General features: G+C 41.0%; 1 protein-coding gene across 4 annotated transcripts in view; it reads left to right on the top strand.

Moving 5' to 3' along the window:
• Positions 1-21,544, top strand: part of TRIO (trio Rho guanine nucleotide exchange factor) — a 584,493-nt gene that overhangs the window by 496,173 nt on the left and 66,776 nt on the right. For all 4 annotated transcript variants that reach the window (XM_044293534.1, XM_044293537.1, XM_044293535.1 and 1 more), the window contains exons 45-46: positions 1,797-1,847; positions 3,121-3,198. In XM_044293534.1, coding sequence (XP_044149469.1) covers positions 1,797-1,847; positions 3,121-3,198 — 129 coding nt within the window. The remainder of the gene's footprint in view (positions 1-1,796; positions 1,848-3,120; positions 3,199-21,544) is intronic.

The following is a 21,544-nucleotide window of genomic DNA, read 5'->3' as shown; positions in this document are numbered from 1 at the left end:
ACCCCCATGTTAATATTACCTCAGCTCAGACCCCAATGTGAATTACTCCCAATCATACCTCAGATAAGAGCCCCAAAATAAGACCCTCCCCCATTCAGACCTCAGATCAGCCCCCATGCTTCTTATCAGCCCCCCATGCCTCATATCACATAAAATAAAATACAAATCGCTTACCTCTCCTGCTCCAGACGCAGCTGCTCCTCGTCGCCAACGATCTTCTTCCTCCTGCTGTCGGCTGTGCTGTGACCTGACGCGCACAGCTTGAGGTCATTTAGCGCCCTTACGCTGTGCGCAGCCACAGCACAACCGAGGACCAGGAAGTAGTGAGTACAGAGCCTTCACCGATTCCCGGTCCTCTGGTACTAATGAGTGATTCCATGATGGAAGCGCTCATTTCTTTTTACCCCATAAGGTAAGGTGCAACGAAATTTCCCCCCACACACTTGGGGGTGGGGAATATGCGTCTTATGGGTCGGAAAAATATATATCTTAATAAAATCACCAGAATTTAAAGTTGTTTAAAACTTCAATTACTCTTTAATGCGCACAACCAGAGTCATGCAACTTTGCAAAAATTGGCCCTAAATTCCTATTTGCTTTAGATTTGCAGAGTCCTAGTGCAAATACAAAACTGTATGAATGTGAAAAGTACATACATACCACACATGTCTACATTTAGTACTGCATCTGTTAATGAAATGCAAAAACTGCAGATATTTGCCCAACCAACTTCTGCAATCAAATTTAGGTATTAATTTTCTATCCCCCCCAAAAAAATGTAATCCTAATTAAAAATTAACCACCCCTAATCCTAATATACTGTATTAACTAAGGCTGCTTTCGAACATTCTGTTGGAAGTGTTTTACTTCTCCCATATCATTGAACGCAACACCTGAACCTTCTGTAGTTCAACAGAAGTTAGAGCACCATAGCTATGGTCCTTGTGCTGCATCCATAATATGGTTACCAAAAGCCCCTGTGTTTCACCCAACTCAGAAACAGACAAGTACTGTTTTAGTTTTTTTAACTATTTGCTAATTATCATTCATGACGACAGCTAAAATTTCTCTTCTGACTGACAGAAATGTATTCCAACTGTAAAAAGTATTAGATATTCCTCTGATCGTAATAATAGTTATGTTGCATGTAACAGGTATCACTAGAGAAGCAGACACAGTATTTTACTCTAAAGATCAGGTACTGGCAGGATAGGGACGGTGTAAATGTGTGCTATTGATGCTTGTTTAGTAAGTGGTGTGACTTTTTTGATGTTGTCGTCTGGATGCTGGTTAACGTTTAGCGGATGTCGTCAATATGCAAACCCTTATCTTCTCAGTCCTTTTCTGGAAAAATAAAAAGACACCCCCCCCCCCCCCCCCCACACACACACACACACACACACACACACACACACACACACACACACACGACAGATAAGTATGCTTTCTGATTGACAGGGAGGATGTGATTGATAACGTGCACAGAAGTCCGTTTTATCCTGACCCATATCTATGGACTATGACACAGTCAACACAGTTCATATAATATGCTTTATTTGTATACATTTTTCAAATCCATTTAAAGTGGATGTGCATCTTTTTGCCTGCAAATTATGTCATATAATAGGCTGTGTTCTCAAAAGCCATTTTTAGTTGCCTTTTGTTTACTGCAATACTTGGTAAATTATTGAGCTAAAATATATTGATTTCATTGGAAAAAAAAATGCTTTGTAGCCTGTTACTGTTTAATATCAGATGTTTCAAACTGTAAATTATTTATCTTTTTATTCTTGTAGGATTTCCTGAAGTACTCAAAAAAAGCCTGTGTAAATGTTGCAGAATTGGAGGTATTTTGTCCAAATCTTTTCCTGCAGATTATAACTATATTGTTAATGAAGTTTTTTATTCATCATATTAGAACTCTTAAAACAACCTATATCAGAACTGCCTCTACATAATAAAATAATGGGATGCTAAATGGACACATGGAGACAATATCAGCCAAACAAATATCTTGACAGACATTTAGGACTCTCTCAAAAAATTGTAGTTGACTCCTGTCTGCCTCAAATGGTAAATGCCTTTTGAATTCACACTTAGGCAACTTTCAAGGAATGCCATCTAAGGCCTCATCCACACAGCTGTAAGTGTTTTGTGGTCTGCAAAACACAGATCCTAGCTGAGAGCACGCTTCCTTCAACACCCCCCTTCTCCCGCCACCCGTCTAGAGAAAAGTTATATTCTTGTCCACAAAACGGACAAGAATAGAATGTGTTCTATTTTTTATCGGGGTTGCTGGGGAGGACAGTGTGCTGTTTGCATCTTTTTCAGCTCCATTGAGATGAATGTTTTGACATCAGATCCTTAAAAAAAATGATCGGATGCAGGCCAAAACTATGGCCGTGTGCATGAAGCCTAAGGGTTGTTTCACACGAGTGAGTCCATTGCAGGAATCACACTCCATTTGTGAGCGTGATACTGAGTTCTGGACTTTCAGGAGCATATGGTCTTATCATGATATTTAATAATTTGTGCCTCTGTTTAACCTTACTACTACAGAATCATTGTGACAACTTTTTATAAGGTCAAGCACAGGAACATAGCATTGTAAATCATAATAATGCTGTGCGCTCCTGCAAGTCCAGAATGGAGGATCAAACTCGCACATAGAGCGTCATTCCCCGCAATGGGCTCGCTCATGTGAAAAAGCCCTTAAACTGTAAAACTGTGGACCTATGGAATGTAGAAGGAAATTGAAGTATCAAACTTATATATGCTTATTAATCTATTTAAGGTGCATGTATTTAAGGCTTCTTTCACACCGGCGTTGGGCCTGTCCGACATGTTGTTCCTGCAGCACACGTGTGCAAACGTTAGTATGGAACAGCCTGCCCGACAAGCCTAATGCCAGTGTGAAAGAAGCCTGAAAATAGATCTTTATGCTTTTCAGTCACTAAATGCTACATTGTTCCTATATCTGCTGTGTTGCTAAATGAATGTGACAACCAATTCAAAAAATGTTTCTTGCTTTAAACAGTGGTTGTCTCTTTATATAGGGAGGTCCACTTGAAAATATAATATAATTTAAATCATTTTTTTTTTCCTATTTTCTGCCACCAGAAAGCTGTTGAAGTCATGTGTGTTGTACTAAAACGGTGTAACGACATGATGAATGTTGGGCGACTGCAAGGGTTTGAGGTAATGTTATTACATTTATTTATTAAGCCATAAAATGTGATTTTGTTTTTTGTATAATGGTGTTTTGCAGCTCAAGAAATTGACATGTATTTAATAATAATTTGGTTTGCTGAAAAATGTAATTCATGACTACTATTTTGTTTATTTTTGCTTACTTATATAGCACTGACATATTTCGTAGTGCTTTACAGACATTAGCATCACACTGTCCCCAATGAGGCTCACAATCTAAGTTCGCTATCAGTATGTCTTTGGAGTTTGTGAGGAAATCCAGGGAGAATATCCAAACTCCATACAGATGGTATCCTTGGTCAGATTCAAACCTAGGAGCTCAGCACTGCAAGGCACCAGTGCTATGAGTTATATCTTAAGGCTTCTTTATACAGTGCAATGATCAGGGCAGTTATGGGGAAGAAGGGTTCCTAAGACTACTGTTTCCAGCTGTTTGGACAGGAGGCAGTGCTCCATGAGAGCGCTGCTTCTTCATTACATTACGCATCATCTCCCCTGTAATTACAAGTAGGCACACCATTCAAGTGAACTGCCGAGACTTACAAGACAGGCAGTGTAATGAACTGGAAGTAGCACTCACATGGAGCACCACCTCCTCGTCAAACACCTGATCAGTGGGGGTCTGGGTGTAAGACCCCCAACGATCAGATATTAATGACCTATCCTGTGGATAGTTCATTAATATAAACATGCTGCACAACCCCTTTAAGGGCTCATTTTGTGGGTGTCAAATGCAGACCCATTCACTTCAATGGGGCTGAAAAAGATGCAGAGAGCTCACAGTGTGCTCTCCGCATCCATATGTCCGTTCAGTGGCACCCACAAAAAGATAGAACATGTCCTATTCTTGTCTGTTTTACAGACAAGGATAGGACTGTTCTATAGAGGCCATGACGTTTCCGTTCCGCAAAAACGGCCATCTGCATGAACCCTAGGTCAGTGAATCATACCCATTTAAAACATCCCTGGATATAAGTCCTCTAGTTGATAAAATAGGTTTGCAGACAAAAGTCTACATGAATGAAATGGTGGTGTGAAATTGACAATAATAATAAGAGGATGCCTCTGACATAAGACTCCCTATCTTCAGCCCCTCCAGTGTTTCTGAAAATGGCTTGGAGTCCTCTATAAAAGGCAACTCATTCTTTAAAACCACTTTTCTCGTAATCCATGTTTGATAACCCTACTTTGTATTTATGATCAGGAACTTAGCAGCTTCTCTGGTCCCAAGTCCTGGGATGTTTCAACCTTGGGAAACCCCAGAATTCAATATTGGCCAAAATGCTTAATGTTTAGTATTTATCTTTGGTATGCCTAGATTGATAAACATATGCTGGGAAAATTGCTGCTCATTATGTCTCTAGGAATTTGTCTATGTGACGATATGATTTGGACAGTATTGCAACTGTGTTTCCTTGCATATGTTTAGCCATGGTCTAGTGAGAGGGTAAACTTGTGACGGTCACCCAATCTGAGTGTGTACTATTAATAACCACCCTATGTTTTCTATAACTGAGCCTGTTACCCACATAAAGACATTTTCTCCCAGTCCAACAAGCATTTTCATTTTATATACTAACCTTTTATGAGGCACAGTATCAAATGCTTGAGGCACCCTGTTCATTCTAGAACTTCCTCATAAAAGCTAATCTAAATTACCGTATTGTTTGTCCCATAAGACACTGTTTACCCCCCCCCCCCCCCCCCAAAGTGGAGATACTGATGAAGTGCTTCCATCCACCGCTTCCTGGTCCACTCGGCTGTCTGCTGTGTAGGGCTGCGCACCATGTGACCTTACTGTGTGCAGCCTTTTCAGCTGACAGCCGAGAACTAGGAAGAAAAGAGAGGGTGCTGGTGGTGAGGAGTGGTGGCGTCCAGGAGCAGGAGAGGTAAGTTATTTTTTGTATTTTTATTTGCACTGATGGCTGACATGGGGGAGCATGATGGCTGACATGGGGGAGCATGATGGCTGACATGGGGGAGCATGATCGCTGACGGGGGGCTGATCTGAGGCATTGGGGGTATGATCTGAGGTCTGATTAACATTGGGGGTCTGATTGCTGGTCTGACCTGAGGTGTAATGAAAAATATTTTTTCTTATTATCCTCCTCTAAAACCTAGATGCGTCTTATGGGCCGGTGCATCTTATAGGGCGAAAAAACTGTAGTTTCACAGGATCGATCCTTCATAAACCCATGCTGACATAGCCTTATAAACTTATTTTCATTGGGATACTGCAGGATATCATCTCTTAGAAAACCTACAAGCAGTTAACCCACAACAGATGTTACTGGCCTATAGTTTCCGGGCTCTGATTTTGACCCCTTTTTGAATATTGGCACCACGTTTGCTAATCACCAATCCTGTGAAACAGGGCCTGTCATTAGAGTTCTTAAATATAAAATAAAGGTCTGTGTATTACATTACTTAATTCTCTTAGTATGCAGGGGGTGTATGCGATCTGGACAAGGTGATATGTCTATTTTAATCTTTTTAAGACACCGCTGCAGTTCTTCCTGGGTTTGACAGGCCACATTTAATGGGGAGTTAATTTTTTTTCATTGCTTCTCTTCCCCCAAAAAATGTAATAAAATGTGATCAAAATGTCACACACACTCCAAAATGGTATCGTAAGTATAAAAACAAATGATGGGGGTCTGAATATGGTGAAGTAAAAAGAAAAATAATCAAAGTTTACATTTATTTTTACACTATTTAGACATAAAGAACCTATACATATGGGGTATCGTTGTAATCGTACTGACCCAGAGAATGAAAACGCTGTGGGAACAAAATCCGTGAAACTGTGGAGGAATTGCGTTTTTTTTCCAATTCCACACCATTTGGAATTTTTTTTACCGCTTCCCACTGCATTTTATGCCATAATTAATGGTGGCATTAGGCTAGGTCTACACGACGACATTTGTCGCACGACAATTTTTATAATGGCGGCCTATGGTGTCGCACTGCAACATGAAAATCTATTCGAGATGTCGTTGTGTAGACCTAGCCTTAGAAAGTACATTTGTCCCGCAAAAAATAAGCCCTCATACAGCTGACCGGAAATATAAAAAAGCTATGGCTCAAGGAAAACTGTTCTATAGAGGGGTTAAGGGGCCAACACCTTCAGGTTTAAACATTTTACCATTTTTATAATTGAACATTTTTGGGTTAGTTTTACATTATTTTTTTTTTGCAATGAGACTCTGTTTCCCGCTTGGCTGCCTTTATCTGTGTTTGACATACTCCACTTTTTTCTTTATATATTATTTTTTTTTGTGTGCGTACAACTTAAGTAATTTAAATGCTTTCTTTTTGTTATTTATTGCCTCCTTTTCATTTCTATTCATCCACATAGTTTTTTTTTCTTGTTTCTGAACCTTTTATTGCCATAAAGTATCTACCCCTCACAATTAAAGTTCAGGATGCTTTTAAAAATATCCCATTTTGTGGCTTTTTTTATTTTTGAGAACAATAGCGTCTCTAAGCTGGTCAAATTTTCCTTTTCGGTAGTTCGTTTTTGTGCCTCTCTAAAAAACAAACAAAAAAAAACACTCCTTTGAACAATAATTGGGAGATTTTATATTATGGTCACTATTTCCCAGGTGTTCCCCTACCTGCATGTCTGTTGTTCTGCCAGGCCTGTTGGTTAATATGGCTGTATCTCTAGTCGGGTCCTGTATCAGTTGGGAAAGGCAATTGTCTTTAGTTATTGACAAAGTTTATGAAAAGAACCTGTTTCCTTTATGAGATCCACAGGTTTAATTTTTTCAGTGTATATCTGGGTAGTTGATGTCCCCCATAATGATCACCTCATTATGATTTGCCTCATCATCTATTTCCCTTAGTAGTAGATTTTCTGTGTATATTAGGTGGCTTATAAGAAACCCTATCAGTGGTTTTTAATTTTTTCACTCCATGTAGTTCTACCCACAATGACTCCACATGTTCACTACCCTCACTTATATCTTCCCAATGTGTGCTTTAGGCTCCATTCACACATCCACAATTCCATTATGCATTTTGCAGAACGGAATTGCGGACCCATACATTTCTATGGAGCCGCACAATGTGTTGCCCCGATCCGGAATTGTGGACCCGCACTTCCGGGTCCGCAAATCTGATCCTGAAAAAAAATAGAACATGTCCTATTCTTGTACGCAATAGCAGGCAAGAATATGCATATTCTCTTAGTGCCGGCAATGTGCGGTCCGCTAAATGCGGAACGCACATTGCTGCTGTCTGTGTTTTGAGGAACCGCAAAACACACACAGCTGTGTAAATGAACCCTTAGACAGTACTTTACATAGTCCGCTAAATGCGGAACGCACATTGCTGCTGTCTGTGTTTTGAGGAACCGCAAAACACACACGGCTGTGTAAATGAACCCTTAGACAGTACTTTACATAAAGGCAAACCCCTCCCCAGTTTTTACAATCCCTTCTAAACAGACCGTAGCCCAGTATGTTAACTGCCCAGCCATAGCTATTATCCAACCATGTCTCAGTCTTCCTCAGACATTACTAATTCCAGTTCACCAATTTTGTTGGTCAAGCTTCTGGCATCAGTATACATACAGTTAAGAGATTTTTGGATATTTTTTACCTAAGGGTACATGCACATGTTCAGGATTCATGTGCAGATAATCCGCACTGAAATCCCCAGGTGCTTGCAGGAAAATCTGTGCGGTCATTCTGCTTCAATTAGTGCAGTGAGAATTTCAAATTCTCATAGTATACAATGTACATGATCTACGGTGCGGATTGTCCGCACGCAATCCAGATCGTGTGCATTTAACCTTAAATCTTTCCTTATGAACTGTTCTTGTCCCTCCTTCTATTACACCCCCGGTTCCATTACCTCGACCCAGATCAGTATGTGCAATATCTTCACCTGATATAAAGGAGTAACCCCCCCCCCCAGTCCCTAGGTTAAAGACTCCTCCAATCTTCTAACCAACTTCTCCCCCAAAACATCTGCACCTTTGCCATTGAGGTACAGCCCATCCTTAAGGTAGAGCCAACCGAGAAGTCATCCCAGTTCTCCAGAAAGCCAAACCCCTCCTTCCTACACCAGTTCTTGAGTCAGTTGTTTACCCTCTAATCTCCTGCTGCCTTTCTGCTGTGGCTCATGGCACAAGTAGTATTTCAGAAAATACTAGCTTTGCAGTCCTTTGTCCCTGAAATCATTAAGGTCCCTCCACCTACCTCTAACTTTGTCATTGGTGCTAGTGTGCACCATGACCACTGGGTCGTAACCAGTCTGTCCCAGTAATCCATTAGCCTGATCCCTGGTATGTCGAATTTGAGCAACAGACAACGCATCATTTGACAAACCCAGTCTTTATGACAGATAGCTTCTATTTTTACCCCTAATGATGCAATCTCCTACTACCAGAGGTGGTGGCCGGTCACCGAAGGGAAGCTCCCTCCCATCAAATGGCTGTTCAAATGATGTCTTAATTAACAAATGACTATGGTGTCTGAAGAGTTAAATGTCTGTTAGCAATTTATTTTAGATCGCTAACACTGGCAGTAGGTGTATGCTTTATAACACAGTAGTCACCCAATGGCTATAGCACCTGTTAATGGCAGAAATAGCCTACCTATTAACCTACCGTATTTGGAGGTTCCTGATATGGCTGTCTTTCATGAATCATCATTTTTAATTTGTCTTTAGAAACCCTTCCCCCCCCCCTACCATTGTATAGTACATTCACTCCAATATAAAGGGATTTTAATTGAGAACACAATGACTAAAGAGGCAGCATTTGCCAGTTACCGTATATCCTCCTGACACTATCATGCCCTAGAGAGACCGTTCTTTCACCTGGAGATCTCTTTATCTATTTGGCAGAAGTTCACACTTTTATGGGCAGAGCAAGCCTTGATTAAAATTGAGGTTGTCATATCAGTATTTGCCAGTGCCCCTAATTTACTTCAGTTTCAGAGATGAAGTAAACTTTATTTAACGCACCAAAATACTTTCTCTTCATGTACTCCCAAAAGACTGAACGACATATTTTAAACATACATAAACTAAACCTAAAACGCAATTCAGAATCGTAAAAGATTAATCCCACCAAACCTCCTACTACATTATTTTCCTCTAGACCAGTCTTTCTCTACTCAACTGTATTGCTTTCTTTATGTTCTGTATGCTACAGTACTCTGTCATCAATATCAGATTAACAGGGGTCTAACTCCTGGCACCCCCACGATCAACTGTTTGAAGAGAAAGCAGCTCTCACTACTCTGCTCTGTTTACCTGCTCGTCGAAGCAATTGCTGCGGTGAGCAGGTGTAATTACAGGTATGGCGTCTCCATTCACTTCTATAGGACAGCTTTGTCTGTTCAAGTGACTAGGAAGGCGCCTTCCCTTAGAAGTAATGGGGACACCATATTTGTAAATACACCTTCTCACCACCGCAGTTGCCAATGTGATATTGATGACCTATCCTCAGGATAGGTTGTCAATAGTAAAAAGCGGACAACCCCTTGAATTTTGTTTTGGCATTTTTTCCACCACCAAAAGAGCCATAAAAAATCACTTATGCTTTTCTGGTGCTTTTTTAGCAGCATTTTTCCTTAACAGCTATGTAAACCAGAAAAATACTAAAGGTTTCAGCTTGCTGCTTTAAAAAAAAATAATGCCAGGTGCCCCAAAAAAGACGCCTAATTAGCAAAAAAAATGCCTGTAGTAAGTAAAAAACAAAACGGTGGTGTATCTTGCTTTTTATTTTTATTCCAGTTAATATCTGGAGTTTGTGTTTTTACCGCAGAAAAGTGCACCTAAAACCTTATTTGCGAGAAATGTCACTAAAACTGCAAAAATGCAGAAAATGACCCTAAATAGCTGTTTGTGAACTCACCCTTATAGTTGCAGTAACTTCCAGAATTCAAGGCAAAATTAAAGCACATTTTTGCCTTGTTGAAAGACTAATCACTTTTCTAATTTAAATGGGTCTTCCTCTTGATTTTAAAGATCTAATCTAAGCCCATCAGCTTCTTGTCATTTTCCTACATACATTGAAAGATTCCATCCTGCTATGTTCTACTGTAAATCATATGCAGTGCCATCCCTCCATATCCCCCCTGTCTTTTGTTATATATTAAATGGACAAACTTTCGGGAGATTTATGAAACTGATTCTCAGGCAGCCAGGGAGAGAGACAGAGTCTCACCAGAAGCACGTTACTACGTGAAGATGGGTCTCTTACTCCCAGGTGGTCTCCGGCGGGACATCCCTCACACCTCGCTGGCCACGAGGAGTGGGGTGTATCCCCCAGAGGGCGGAGCTAGTAAAGATTTGCTTTTTACTCGTGCACGGAGTGGTGTGGGTAGTAAACTCCACACCGAACACAAGAGGGAAGTGAAAAGGTACTAGGCCTGGAAACTAGGGAAAGGTCACCACCTAGTGAATTCCTAAACCGAGGGAATACAACAAACAAGAAATAGGGAAAAGACACTTAACTCCAAAGTAGGCTGACGAGCAGGAACTTAGAGGAGAACCAAACACCAGCACTTCCACAACCAGAAAGAAGCTATCAACCACATAGCATGATGGGTGAGACCAGACTAAAGAGAGGAATTGGAATGACCACTTAAGCTACACCTGAGACAAGAGGTGTGGTCATAACCAGCAATAATACATAAACAAGTGAAACCAAAGAGGCTGTCAGATCACATCATGTGCAGCCAGTCTCTTAGATCTTCTGACCTCTGTCATGGGAGAGACCGTAACAGTCACTCTCTGAGATCCACTCTGGATCTTGGTACTGCTGGGAGACGGGCCGCCATCATTCCCAGTGCTGACGCTGGTCAGTCGTCCCGGGATGCCGGAACCCCTAGCATCAGTAGTTGCCAGGGAACCTCTGTTGTCATGTCTCCTGCGGTGGAGGGAGTTTCCTTCCTCTGCACACTGTTAGCCCTCAACTGTGCTTCCCTGGTCTGAGGGTGGAGATTGGGTGTGACCTCAGCAGTGTCAGGTGAGCTGTGGAGGGATATTTAAACCTGTCTTTTCCCTCACTCAATGCTGATTATTCAGTTGCTTCCCTGGTTCTGAATCTGAAGCTATCTGGTGAATGGTTTCTCTAGTTATTGACTCTGGCTTTGGTTTTGGTTGTTTTTCTGGTTTTTGTTCCATGGCTTACATTTACGGACCATTCTCGTTTCCCTATTGACCATTGCATAGTGTCACAGTATTTACTTTGGGCTTTTGCCCAACTGCAGCCGGTGTGCCCAGCCGCCCTGCTACTGCCACCTGGGAATGGCTCTGCCAAAGTCCTCCTTCCTGCTGAAGGCAGGTGAAGATTACCCTAGCCCGCATGGGTGTTCAGAGTGTGGCGGCTTGCGCAAAGTGTGTCTGTTCCACCGCATTTGCTGGCCGTCAAATTGGTTTTATCATTACATTAGCATTATACCGATGTAAAGGAAAACTGGATTATTTGCCTATTGCAGCCGTGATTCCGCCTTTCATTTTCCAAAGGAGCTCTGAAAAAGAAAATTTGAAACCAGTTTTCCTTTACACCAGTTTTGTTAACCCCCCCCCCCCTTGTCATATATCTTCTATATAACATAATCCAAGTTTCTTCTGGTAAAGTTTTATTTTTTTTATTGAATGAATGGATGGATGGGTATATGGATCTATGGCCTATCCCAATCAGGTAAGGTGGGTTTATTCGCATGCTAATATAACACCATGATGTCATGTTAACTCCTAATATGACATAGAACAAATAATGAAATAATATAATATTGTCCATCTGCCTCCAGATGGCACTGTGGTACTGCAGATAAACATCACAACTTTTAAGCATTTAAAACTAAATATCTAATAATACGTTCACATGACCCTTTTAATATAGATCATTGAGGAAGGTCTTTTCCTGACACTTTTAATTACCTATATCCTGGACTTGTTGGAGTTGGCTGGCTTCTCCTATCTTTTTGAAATATGGGTTGACTTGATGAAAATTTTATGTAACTGCTTTGATGCTTGGCATCGGAACTTGTACATTTCACTTATCTACATCCATGAATAACTATTGTTTTGAAATAACATTTACTCTTCTCAGAAATCCAATTAACATAAACTTACTTCAATGTTTTTGTACCTTCTACAATACCTTCTAAATGATAAATACATGGTATAACATATATATCGATACATTGTTACTTATAGATAACACATTATATGAATTAGTGATTAACATATGTTGTAAACTAAATATACCATGCAGAGATATATATAATATAATTATGAATATATAAATGGAACCTCATATAGCAGGTGTGCCTCAAGGATATGAATCCTTATCACGTCATGGCTTATCAATGAAACAACCTTGTTCCCTCCAGACAGACATGTCTTAGGAAGTTGGTATACTCCCCATAGATAAACCCAGATCCTTAGCAATAACTTTTAAATACAATGTCCATTTACGGTCACAATTATTTTTATATAAACTGAATTTGCCATGAACTCATCTTGGCCTCTTCAGCCACATAATAGAACTTTGGTTCAGGCTGGTTTTATTCTTAAAGGCAATGAGCATTTATTTTAGTTATAATGTCATTAGATAATATTGTATATGTATGAAAATGCACAGCACCTTGTGTTTTCAAAGGGGTTTTCTGTGATTCCTCATAATATCACATTGGTAGGGGCCCAACAGCTGGCACACTCAAAGATCAGATGCCTCAGGTAGGCACCAGAAACTATACAGTGAACGTAGCTCGAAGCAGAAGACTGTGTCTATTGTACAGTGGCCATACCGAGGGACTACAGCTCAGCTCACAAGTTAATAGATGCTGTGTGGCATTTAACAGAACCTTCTGCCACAAACCTAACTATACTACACACAGTACAATATAATACACAATTCCACCCCACACATCTACCTAAACATTACACTTACATACACATGTAATTACCAGCAACCCACCAAACTGGCTACACGCTGTCCCTATGGGGATAACACAATTATGGCACTGCAAGGGTTAACCCAATGCAGGCCAGTGACATATACAGGGCATGGGTACAGGGGTTAATCTGCTGCTGGGAGTTACTGCAGCAGGAGTTCAGGGCAGTAGCAGTGAAGGGGTTACTGCTGTAGGGGTTAATGGGCGATTGCAGTGTTAGGGATTGGTGGATGGCAGGAAGGGGTTAATAAGGAGCAGGGGTACAGGGAAATGCAGGGTTAATATGGCTGGGCAGGGGAATAGCAGGGGCAAAGGAGGAGGTAGGGCAGGGAAAGCGATACTTAACCAGCTGCAGGCACTCTTCAGCTGCTCTGTCCATTCTGCTTTCCTGCTCTTCTCCTCTGGGCTGCTCGGGGTTCAACTCCTCTGAACTCAGCCCCCTCCACCTCTCTCCTGAGCGCTGACAGCCTCTTCCTCCTTCCTGTCTGGGGCTGGGCTGGTCGGGTATGTGCATGGCTGAGCGCTGCCTGCGCTCTCTCTTAGTGGGGGGCCGATCTTCCACTTCTGAGCGCTGCATGCGCTCTCCTGGCTATGGGGGGTAATTAACTCTCTGAGCGCAGTGCCACTGGGGTATTTAAACGCACGCCTGCAGGCAAGGACACATGGGCTGGTGGTGCGATATGACGTATGTGAACCCTTTGGAATGATATGTGGTTTCTGAGGCTGGTGACTCAGAAGAACTTATCCGCAGCAGAGGTGACTCTTGGTCTTCCTTTCCTGGGGCGGTTCGCATGTGAGCCAGTTTCTTTGTAGCGCTTGATGGTTTTTGTGACTGCACTTGGTGACACTTTCAAAGTTTTCCCAATTTTTCAGACTGACCTTCATTTCTTAAAGTAATGATGGCCACTCGTTTTTCTTTACTTAGCTGTTTTTTTCTTGCCATAATACAAATTCTAACAGTCTATTCAGTAGGACTATCAGCTGTGTATCCACCTGACGTCTCCACAACGCAACTGATGGTCCCAACCCCATTTATAATGCAAGAAATTCCACTTATTAAACTTGACAGGGCACACCTGTGAAGTGAAAACCATTTCAGGTGACTACCTCTTGAAGCTCATCAAGAGAATGCCAAGAGTGTGCAAAGCAGTAATGAAAGCAAAAGGTGGCTACTTTGAAGAACCTAGAATATGACATATTTTCAGTTGTTTCACACTTTTTTGTTATGTATATAATTCCACATGTGTTAAATCATAGTTTTGATGCCTTCAGTGTGAATCTACAATTTTCATAGTCATGAAAATAAAAAAAACTCTTTGAATGAGAAGGTGTGTCCAAACTTTTGGTCTGTACTGTATATATATTAAACCTGGGGCATAAATGGGCAGAATATAAGCCCACATATGCACCCATATACTGGGCCCACATACAGGGAACCCATATGTCCCCACTGGCCTGTGATTCCTGATTTTATTGGCCAACCAGGAATCCAGATTCCCACAGTGGGCTTCATTGAATATGACTATTTTAGTCTTTTTTTCAGTGACCACTTTGTGAATCTGGTGCTTGAGCAAACAAACTTGTACGCCCAACAGTTCATTGCTCAAAACCTGGGCTCCTTTTTGGCTAGGGCCAGTGGCTGGACTCCGGTCAGTGCAGCCGAGATGAGGACATTTTGGGGCCTCGTGCTGCACATGGGCCTATTTAAAAAAAAAAAAAAAAACAGTGTCAAGCTGTACGGGAGTGGGGATGTCCTCTACCAGACCCCACTTTACAGTATGGCCATGACACGCTCCCGGTTTGAGGCCATTCGGAAATGCCTGCATTATGCAGATAATGCAGCATGTTCCCCCCAAGGTGATCCTGTCTATGACCGCCTGTACAAAATCAGGCCGGTCGTTGATCACTTTGGGGCCAAATTTTTGGAGGCCTATGTACCTGGAAGGGAGGTCGCGGTTTATGAGTCTCTCATTGCTTTCGAGGGGAGACTCATTTTCCACCAGTATGTTCCCTCTAAGCGGGTAAGGCATGGCGTGAAGGTGTACAAACTTTGTGAAAGTACTTCAGGGTACACTTACAAGTTTCGTGTGTACGAGGGGCGAGATTCCCGTATTCAACCCCAGAATGTCCCCCCACTCTGGGTGTTAGCAGGAAACTTGTGTGGGACCTTATGCACCCACTGCTAGATAAGGGTTACCACCGATACGTGGATAACTTTTATACTCTTATCCCCTTGTTCCAGTCCCTCTCCGCCAGATCCACGTCCGCTTGTGGGACCGTGCGGAAAATCAACGTGGCCTCCCTACCCTCTCTCTCCAGGTACCTATCCCCAGGGGTGAGACCTGTACCCTTACTAGTGGAAACCTGTTTATAAGGACAAGAGGGATGTCCTTGTACTCTCAACAATTCACGGTAACGGCATCACCCCTGTCCCTGTGCGAGGTACCGCGGCAACGGTCCTCAAGCCCTATTGTATCGTCGACTATAATTGGTATATGGGAGGAGTTGATCTCTCTGATCAAGTCCTCAAGCCATATATTGCCATGCCATGGTACAAAAAAGTTGTGGTCTACTTGGTACAGGTTGCCTTGTACAACTCTTGTGCTGTCCCAGAGCGCTGGCATCACAGAGAAATTTCTTAAGTTCTATGAATAAATACAAATGGGTCTCGTCTGCACTGGATCCGTGCGGCGAGCCAATGGACTTAAGGCGCAAATCACAACCCGAGCTTGGATACGAGATTTTTTATTTTGAAAAGACGATGCATTTCGGGGTACTCAGGACCCCTTTATCAAGTCTGAAAAAACATATGGTTGTTACAATGGTCTGTAGCAGTGTAAATGAATCAAAGGTGTAAATAATGTAAGAGAATAAATAATTAATCAAAAGTTCATAGTAGTAGTTGGACAATAGCTAAAACAGTGTGTATACATACGTGCATACAAGCACACCTACACGCATTTATATCTGTATATATAGGAAATTGTTTGGATGCGTGGATGGATCAATGAATGAAAAAAAAAACATAAACACAAGCATAAACGTAATATGTATCCAGAAGTAATAGATTGGTTCAGTGTTTTTTAACTGGATGATTGTTTACACAAATGATAAAATAGAGGATAAAAGTAGAAAATAGATTTTAAAAAAATGGCTAAAGGATATGGGTAAAATGGATTATAGATCTAAAAAATTTATTTATTTTTTATTTATTTTATTTTTATTTATTTTATTTATTTTTTAGATCTATAATCCATTTTACCCATATCCTTTAGCCATTTTTTTAAATCTATTTTCTATTTTTTACTTTTATCCTCTATTTTATCATTTGTGTAAACAATCATCCAGTTAAAACAGTGAACCAATCTATTACTTATGGATATATATTACGTTTATGCTTGTGTTTATGTTTGTTTTTGTCTTCATCCATTGATCCATCCACGCATCCAAACAATTTTTGATATATACAGATATAAATGCGTGTAGGTGTGCTTGTACGCACGTATGTTTACACTGTTTTAGCTATTGTCCAACTACTACTATGAACTTTTGATTATTTATACTTTTATATTATTTACACCTTTGATTCTTTTACACTGCTACAGGCCAACAACCATATGTTATTTCACACTTGATAAAGGGGTCCAGAGTACCCCGAAACGCGTCGTCTTTTTTCGGGTTGTGATTTGCGCCTTAAGTCCATTGGCTCGCCGCACGGATCCAGTGCAGACGAGACCTTTTTTTATTTATTCCAATACCCACCCAAGTGGCGGTTTGGCCCCCGCCCAGGGTTGTTTCGGACACCATCCGGCAGCACCAACCCAGACAACCTCAACTCTTCGAACCTCCCTCCACCAAGGTTGCACCACAATCAGTGCAAATCAAACCAGGTGAGTAACTTCACTCATCTTTGTTAGGGGGAAGGGACATCTATCTGTTTACCCTCACCTATGAGCGCCTTCTCTCCTCTCTTGGCCATCTGATCACTTCAGTTCTATGAGGCAGTCCTCAAGGACCTGATCTTTTCTGACCGGGAAAGAGCAGGCCGGAGTACCTCGGGAACTGGAGGCACCCGGATCGTCCCTGGCAAACACTTTCCAGGTGTGGTACCCCATACTGGAAAGAAGGGACGGTCCCAAAAAAAAGTGCAGAGTGTGTCACAGGAGGGGGATACGGAAGGACACCACCACTCAGTCTGACACAGCCCCGATCATCCGGGCCTCTGCATTATTAGTTGCTTCAGGGAGTACCACACTTCCATGGAGCAGTAAATGTATAATCCCCTTCCCCAATTTTAATTCTATTTAGCCCAAAAACTATGGTTCTCAGACTTGAGACACCCCCAAAATGTTTTTTGTAAAACTAAAATAAAAAAAAAAAAGTTGACATATTAGATATCGCCGCATCTGTAAGAATTTGCTCTATAAAAATACCCCATGATCTAACCCCTTAGATAAACACTGTCAAAAAATAAATAAAAAACTGTGCAAAAAAGGTTTTATTTTTTTTTGTCATCTCCCATCACAACAAGTGTAATAGCAAGCGATCAAAAAGTAATATGCCCTCCAAAATAGTGCCAATAAAACAATCCTCTCACCTCGCAAAAAAAGAATCTCTACCTAAGATAATCAACTAAAAAATAAAAAGGACTCTCAGACTATGGCGATAATATGGTAAAAGTTTAATTCTTTTTGTTTATAATATATATATATATATATCTATATAAGGATAATATAGTGTAAAACCTAAATATATTTAAAAAAAGTAGACATATTAGGTTTCACCACGTCCGTAAGAACCTGCTTTATAAAAATACCCCATGACCTAACCCCTCAGATGAACACGGTCAAAAAAATAAAATAAAAACTGTGCCAAAACAGCTATTTTTTGGCAAATTTTCTATTTTAATCCGTTTTTTTTTTCCAGTAACAAAGCAAGGGTTAATAGACTAACGCAACTTCATTTTTATAACTCTGCAGTTTACAGAAACGCCCCATATTTTGTCGTAAACTGCTCTATGACCAAATGGCAGTGCGCAGAAGGAAAGGAACGCAGTATGGTTTCTGGAAGTCAGGTTTTGATGGTCTTTTTTTTTGGCACCACGTCCCATTTGAAGAACCCCTGATGCACTCTAGAGTAGAAACTCCATAAAAGTGACCCCATCTAATAAACTACCCCCCTCAAGGTATTCAAAACTGATTTTACAAACTTTATTAACCCTTTAGGTGTTCCTCAACAGTTTAAGGCAAATGGAGATAACATTTCAGAATTTCTATTTTTGGTAGCCTTTCCTCACAAAAATGTAATATAGAGCAACCAAAAATCATATACAGTGCTGCCCATAATTATTCATACCCCAGGCAAATTTTGACTTACTTTTACTTTACTTTTATTCAACCAGCAAGCAATTTTTTGACAGGAAATGACATAGGTGTCTCCCAAAAGATAATAAGACCACGTACAAGAGGCATTATTGTGGGGGGAAAAAAAATAAAAAACATTTCTCAGCTTTTATTTACATTTGAGCAAAAAGTGTCCAGTACAAAATTATTCATATCCTTATTAATAATTAATAGAAAAGCCTTTATTGGCTATTACAGCAATCAAACATTTCCTATATAGTGGGATGCGAAAGTTTGGGCAACCTTGTTAATCGTCATGATTTTCTTGTATAAATCGTTGGTTGTTACGATAAAAAAAAATGTCAGTTAAATATATCATATAGGAGACACACACTGTGATATTTGAGAAGTGAAATTAAGTTTATTGGATTTACAGAAAGTGTACTATAATTGTTTAAACAAAATTAGGCAGGTGCATACATTTGAGCACTGTTGTCATTTTATTTATTCCAAAACCTTTAGAACTAATTATTGGAACTCAAATTGGCTTGGTAAGCTCAGTGACCCCTGACCTACATACACAAGTGAATCCAATTATGAGAAAGAGTATTTAAGGGGGTCAATTGTAAGTAAGATTGTAACAGTAGTAACATGGGGGTCTCAAAACAACTCTCAAATGACCTGAAGACAAAGATTGTTCACCATCATGGTTTAGGGAAAGGATACAGAAAGCTGTCTCAGAGATTTCAGCTGTCTGTTTCCACAGTTAGGAACATATTGAGGAAATGGAAGACCACAGGCTCAGTTCAAGATAAGGCTCGAAGTGGCAGACCAAGAAAAATCTCAGATAGACAGAAGCGACGAATGGTGAGAACAGTCAGAGTGCACCCACAGACCAGCACCAAAGACCTACAACATCATCTTGCTGCATATGGAGTCACTGTGCATCGTTCAACCATTCGGCTCACTTTACACAAGGAGATGATGTATGCGAGAGTGATGTAGAGAAAGCCTATTCTCCGCCCACAGCACAAAAAGTGCTGCTTGAGGTGGGCTAAAGCACATTTGGACAAGCCAGCTTAATTTTGGAATAAGGTGCTGTGGACTGATGAAACTAAAATTGAGTTATGCATGTCCTCCAATATGGCCAAAAGAACACAACATTCCAAGAAAAACACCTGCTACCTACAGTAAAATATGGTGGTGGTTCCATCATGCTGTGTGGCCAGTGCAGGGACTGGGAATCTTGTCAAAGTTGATGGACGCATGGATTCCACTCAGTATCAGCAGATTCTGGAGACCAATGTCCAGGAATCAGTGACAAAGCTGAAGCTGCGCCGAGGCTGGATCTAACAAGACAACGACCGTAAACCCTGCTCAAAATCCACTAAGGCATGTATGCAGATGAACAAGTACAACGTTCTGGAATGGCCATCTCAGTCCCCAGACCTGAATATAATTGAAAATCTGTGGTGTCTGAGAGCTGTCCATGGTCGGAAGCCATCAAATCTGAATGAACTAAAGATGTTTTGTAAAGAGGAATGGTCCAAAATACCTTCAACCAGAATCCAGACTCTCATTGGAACCTACAGGAAGCGTTTAGAGCAGGCATCCTCAAACTGCGGCCCTCCAGCTGTTGTAAAACTACAACTCCCAAAATGCCCTGCTGTAGGCTGATGCCTGTAGGCTGTTCGGGCATGCTGGGAGTTGTAGTTTCGCAACAGCTGGAGGGCCGCAGTTTGAGGATGCCTGGTTTAAAGGCTGTAATTTCTGCAAATGGAGGATCTACTAAATATTGATTTCATTTTTTTATTGTGCCCAAATTTATGCACCTGCCTAATTTTGTTTGAACAATTATAGTACACTTTCTGTAAATCCAATAAACTTAATTTCACTTCTCAAATATCACTGTGTGTCTCTCCTATATAATATAATTAACTGACATTTTTTGTCATAACAATCAACTATTTATACAGGAAAATCATGACTATTAACAAGGTTGCCCAAACTTTCGCATCCCACTAATTGCAGACCAAATTGCTTTTTGCATGTCTCCACAGGTATTTTTGCCCATTCATCTTTAGCAATGAGCTCAATCTTTCTTGCCATCCCCCTGATATTTAGCTCCCTCCACAGATTCTCAATTGGATTCAAGTCTGGACTCTGGCTGGGCCACTCCAAAACATTAATGTTTTTGTCTGCTAACCATTTCTTCACTACTTTTGCTGTGTGTTTTGGGTCATTGTCAGCCTGAAATGTCCACTGGTGCCCAAGGCCAAGTTTCTCTGCAGGCTGCCTGATGCTGTCGTTGAGAATCCTCATGTATTGCTCTTTTTTCATGGTGCCGTTTACTGTGATCAGGTTCCCTGGTCCATTGGCTGAAAAACACCCCCAAAGCATTAGGTTCCCACCACCATGTTTGACAGTGACGATGGTGTTCTTTGGGTTGAAGACTCCTTTTTTACGCCAAATGAAGGAAACATCATTGTGACCAAACAATTAAATTTCTGTTTTATCTGACCATAACACAGAAAACCAGTAGTCTTCTTCTTTGTCCAGATGAGCTATTGCAAAGGCCAAGCAAGCTTTTGTGTGCCTTATCTGGAGAAGTGGCATCCTCCTTTGTCTCCCAGCAGTGTGCAGTGTCTGTTGGATTGTCTGCCTTGAGACATTGCTACCAGCAGAGACCAGATTCACCAGGATGGCCTTGGTGGTGATCCTTCGATTTCTTTTTCACCTCTCTAACTATCCTCCTGGCCAGCACAGGTTTCACTTTTGGCTTCCGACCATGTCCTCTGAGATTTTCCACAGTGCGGTACATCTTGTATTTTTTGCTCAAATGTAAATAAAAGCTGAGAAATGTTTTTTTTCCGCAATATTGCCTCTTATTATCTTTTGGGAGACACCTATGTCATTTCCTGTCAACAAATTACTTGCTGGTTGAATAAAGGTACATTTAAGTCAAAATTTGCCAGGGGTATGAATAATTATGGGCATCACTGTATACCCTAAAAATAGTCCCAACAAAACTGCCCCAATTTTCTGTAGTTTCCAAAATGGGGTCACTTT

Source organism: Bufo gargarizans, chromosome 5, assembly GCF_014858855.1.
Source record: "Bufo gargarizans isolate SCDJY-AF-19 chromosome 5, ASM1485885v1, whole genome shotgun sequence".
In the NCBI taxonomy this organism is placed as follows: domain Eukaryota; kingdom Metazoa; phylum Chordata; class Amphibia; order Anura; family Bufonidae; genus Bufo; species Bufo gargarizans.
Note: the sequence above shows the minus strand (reverse complement) of the source record. Positions and strands in the feature narration are given on the sequence as shown.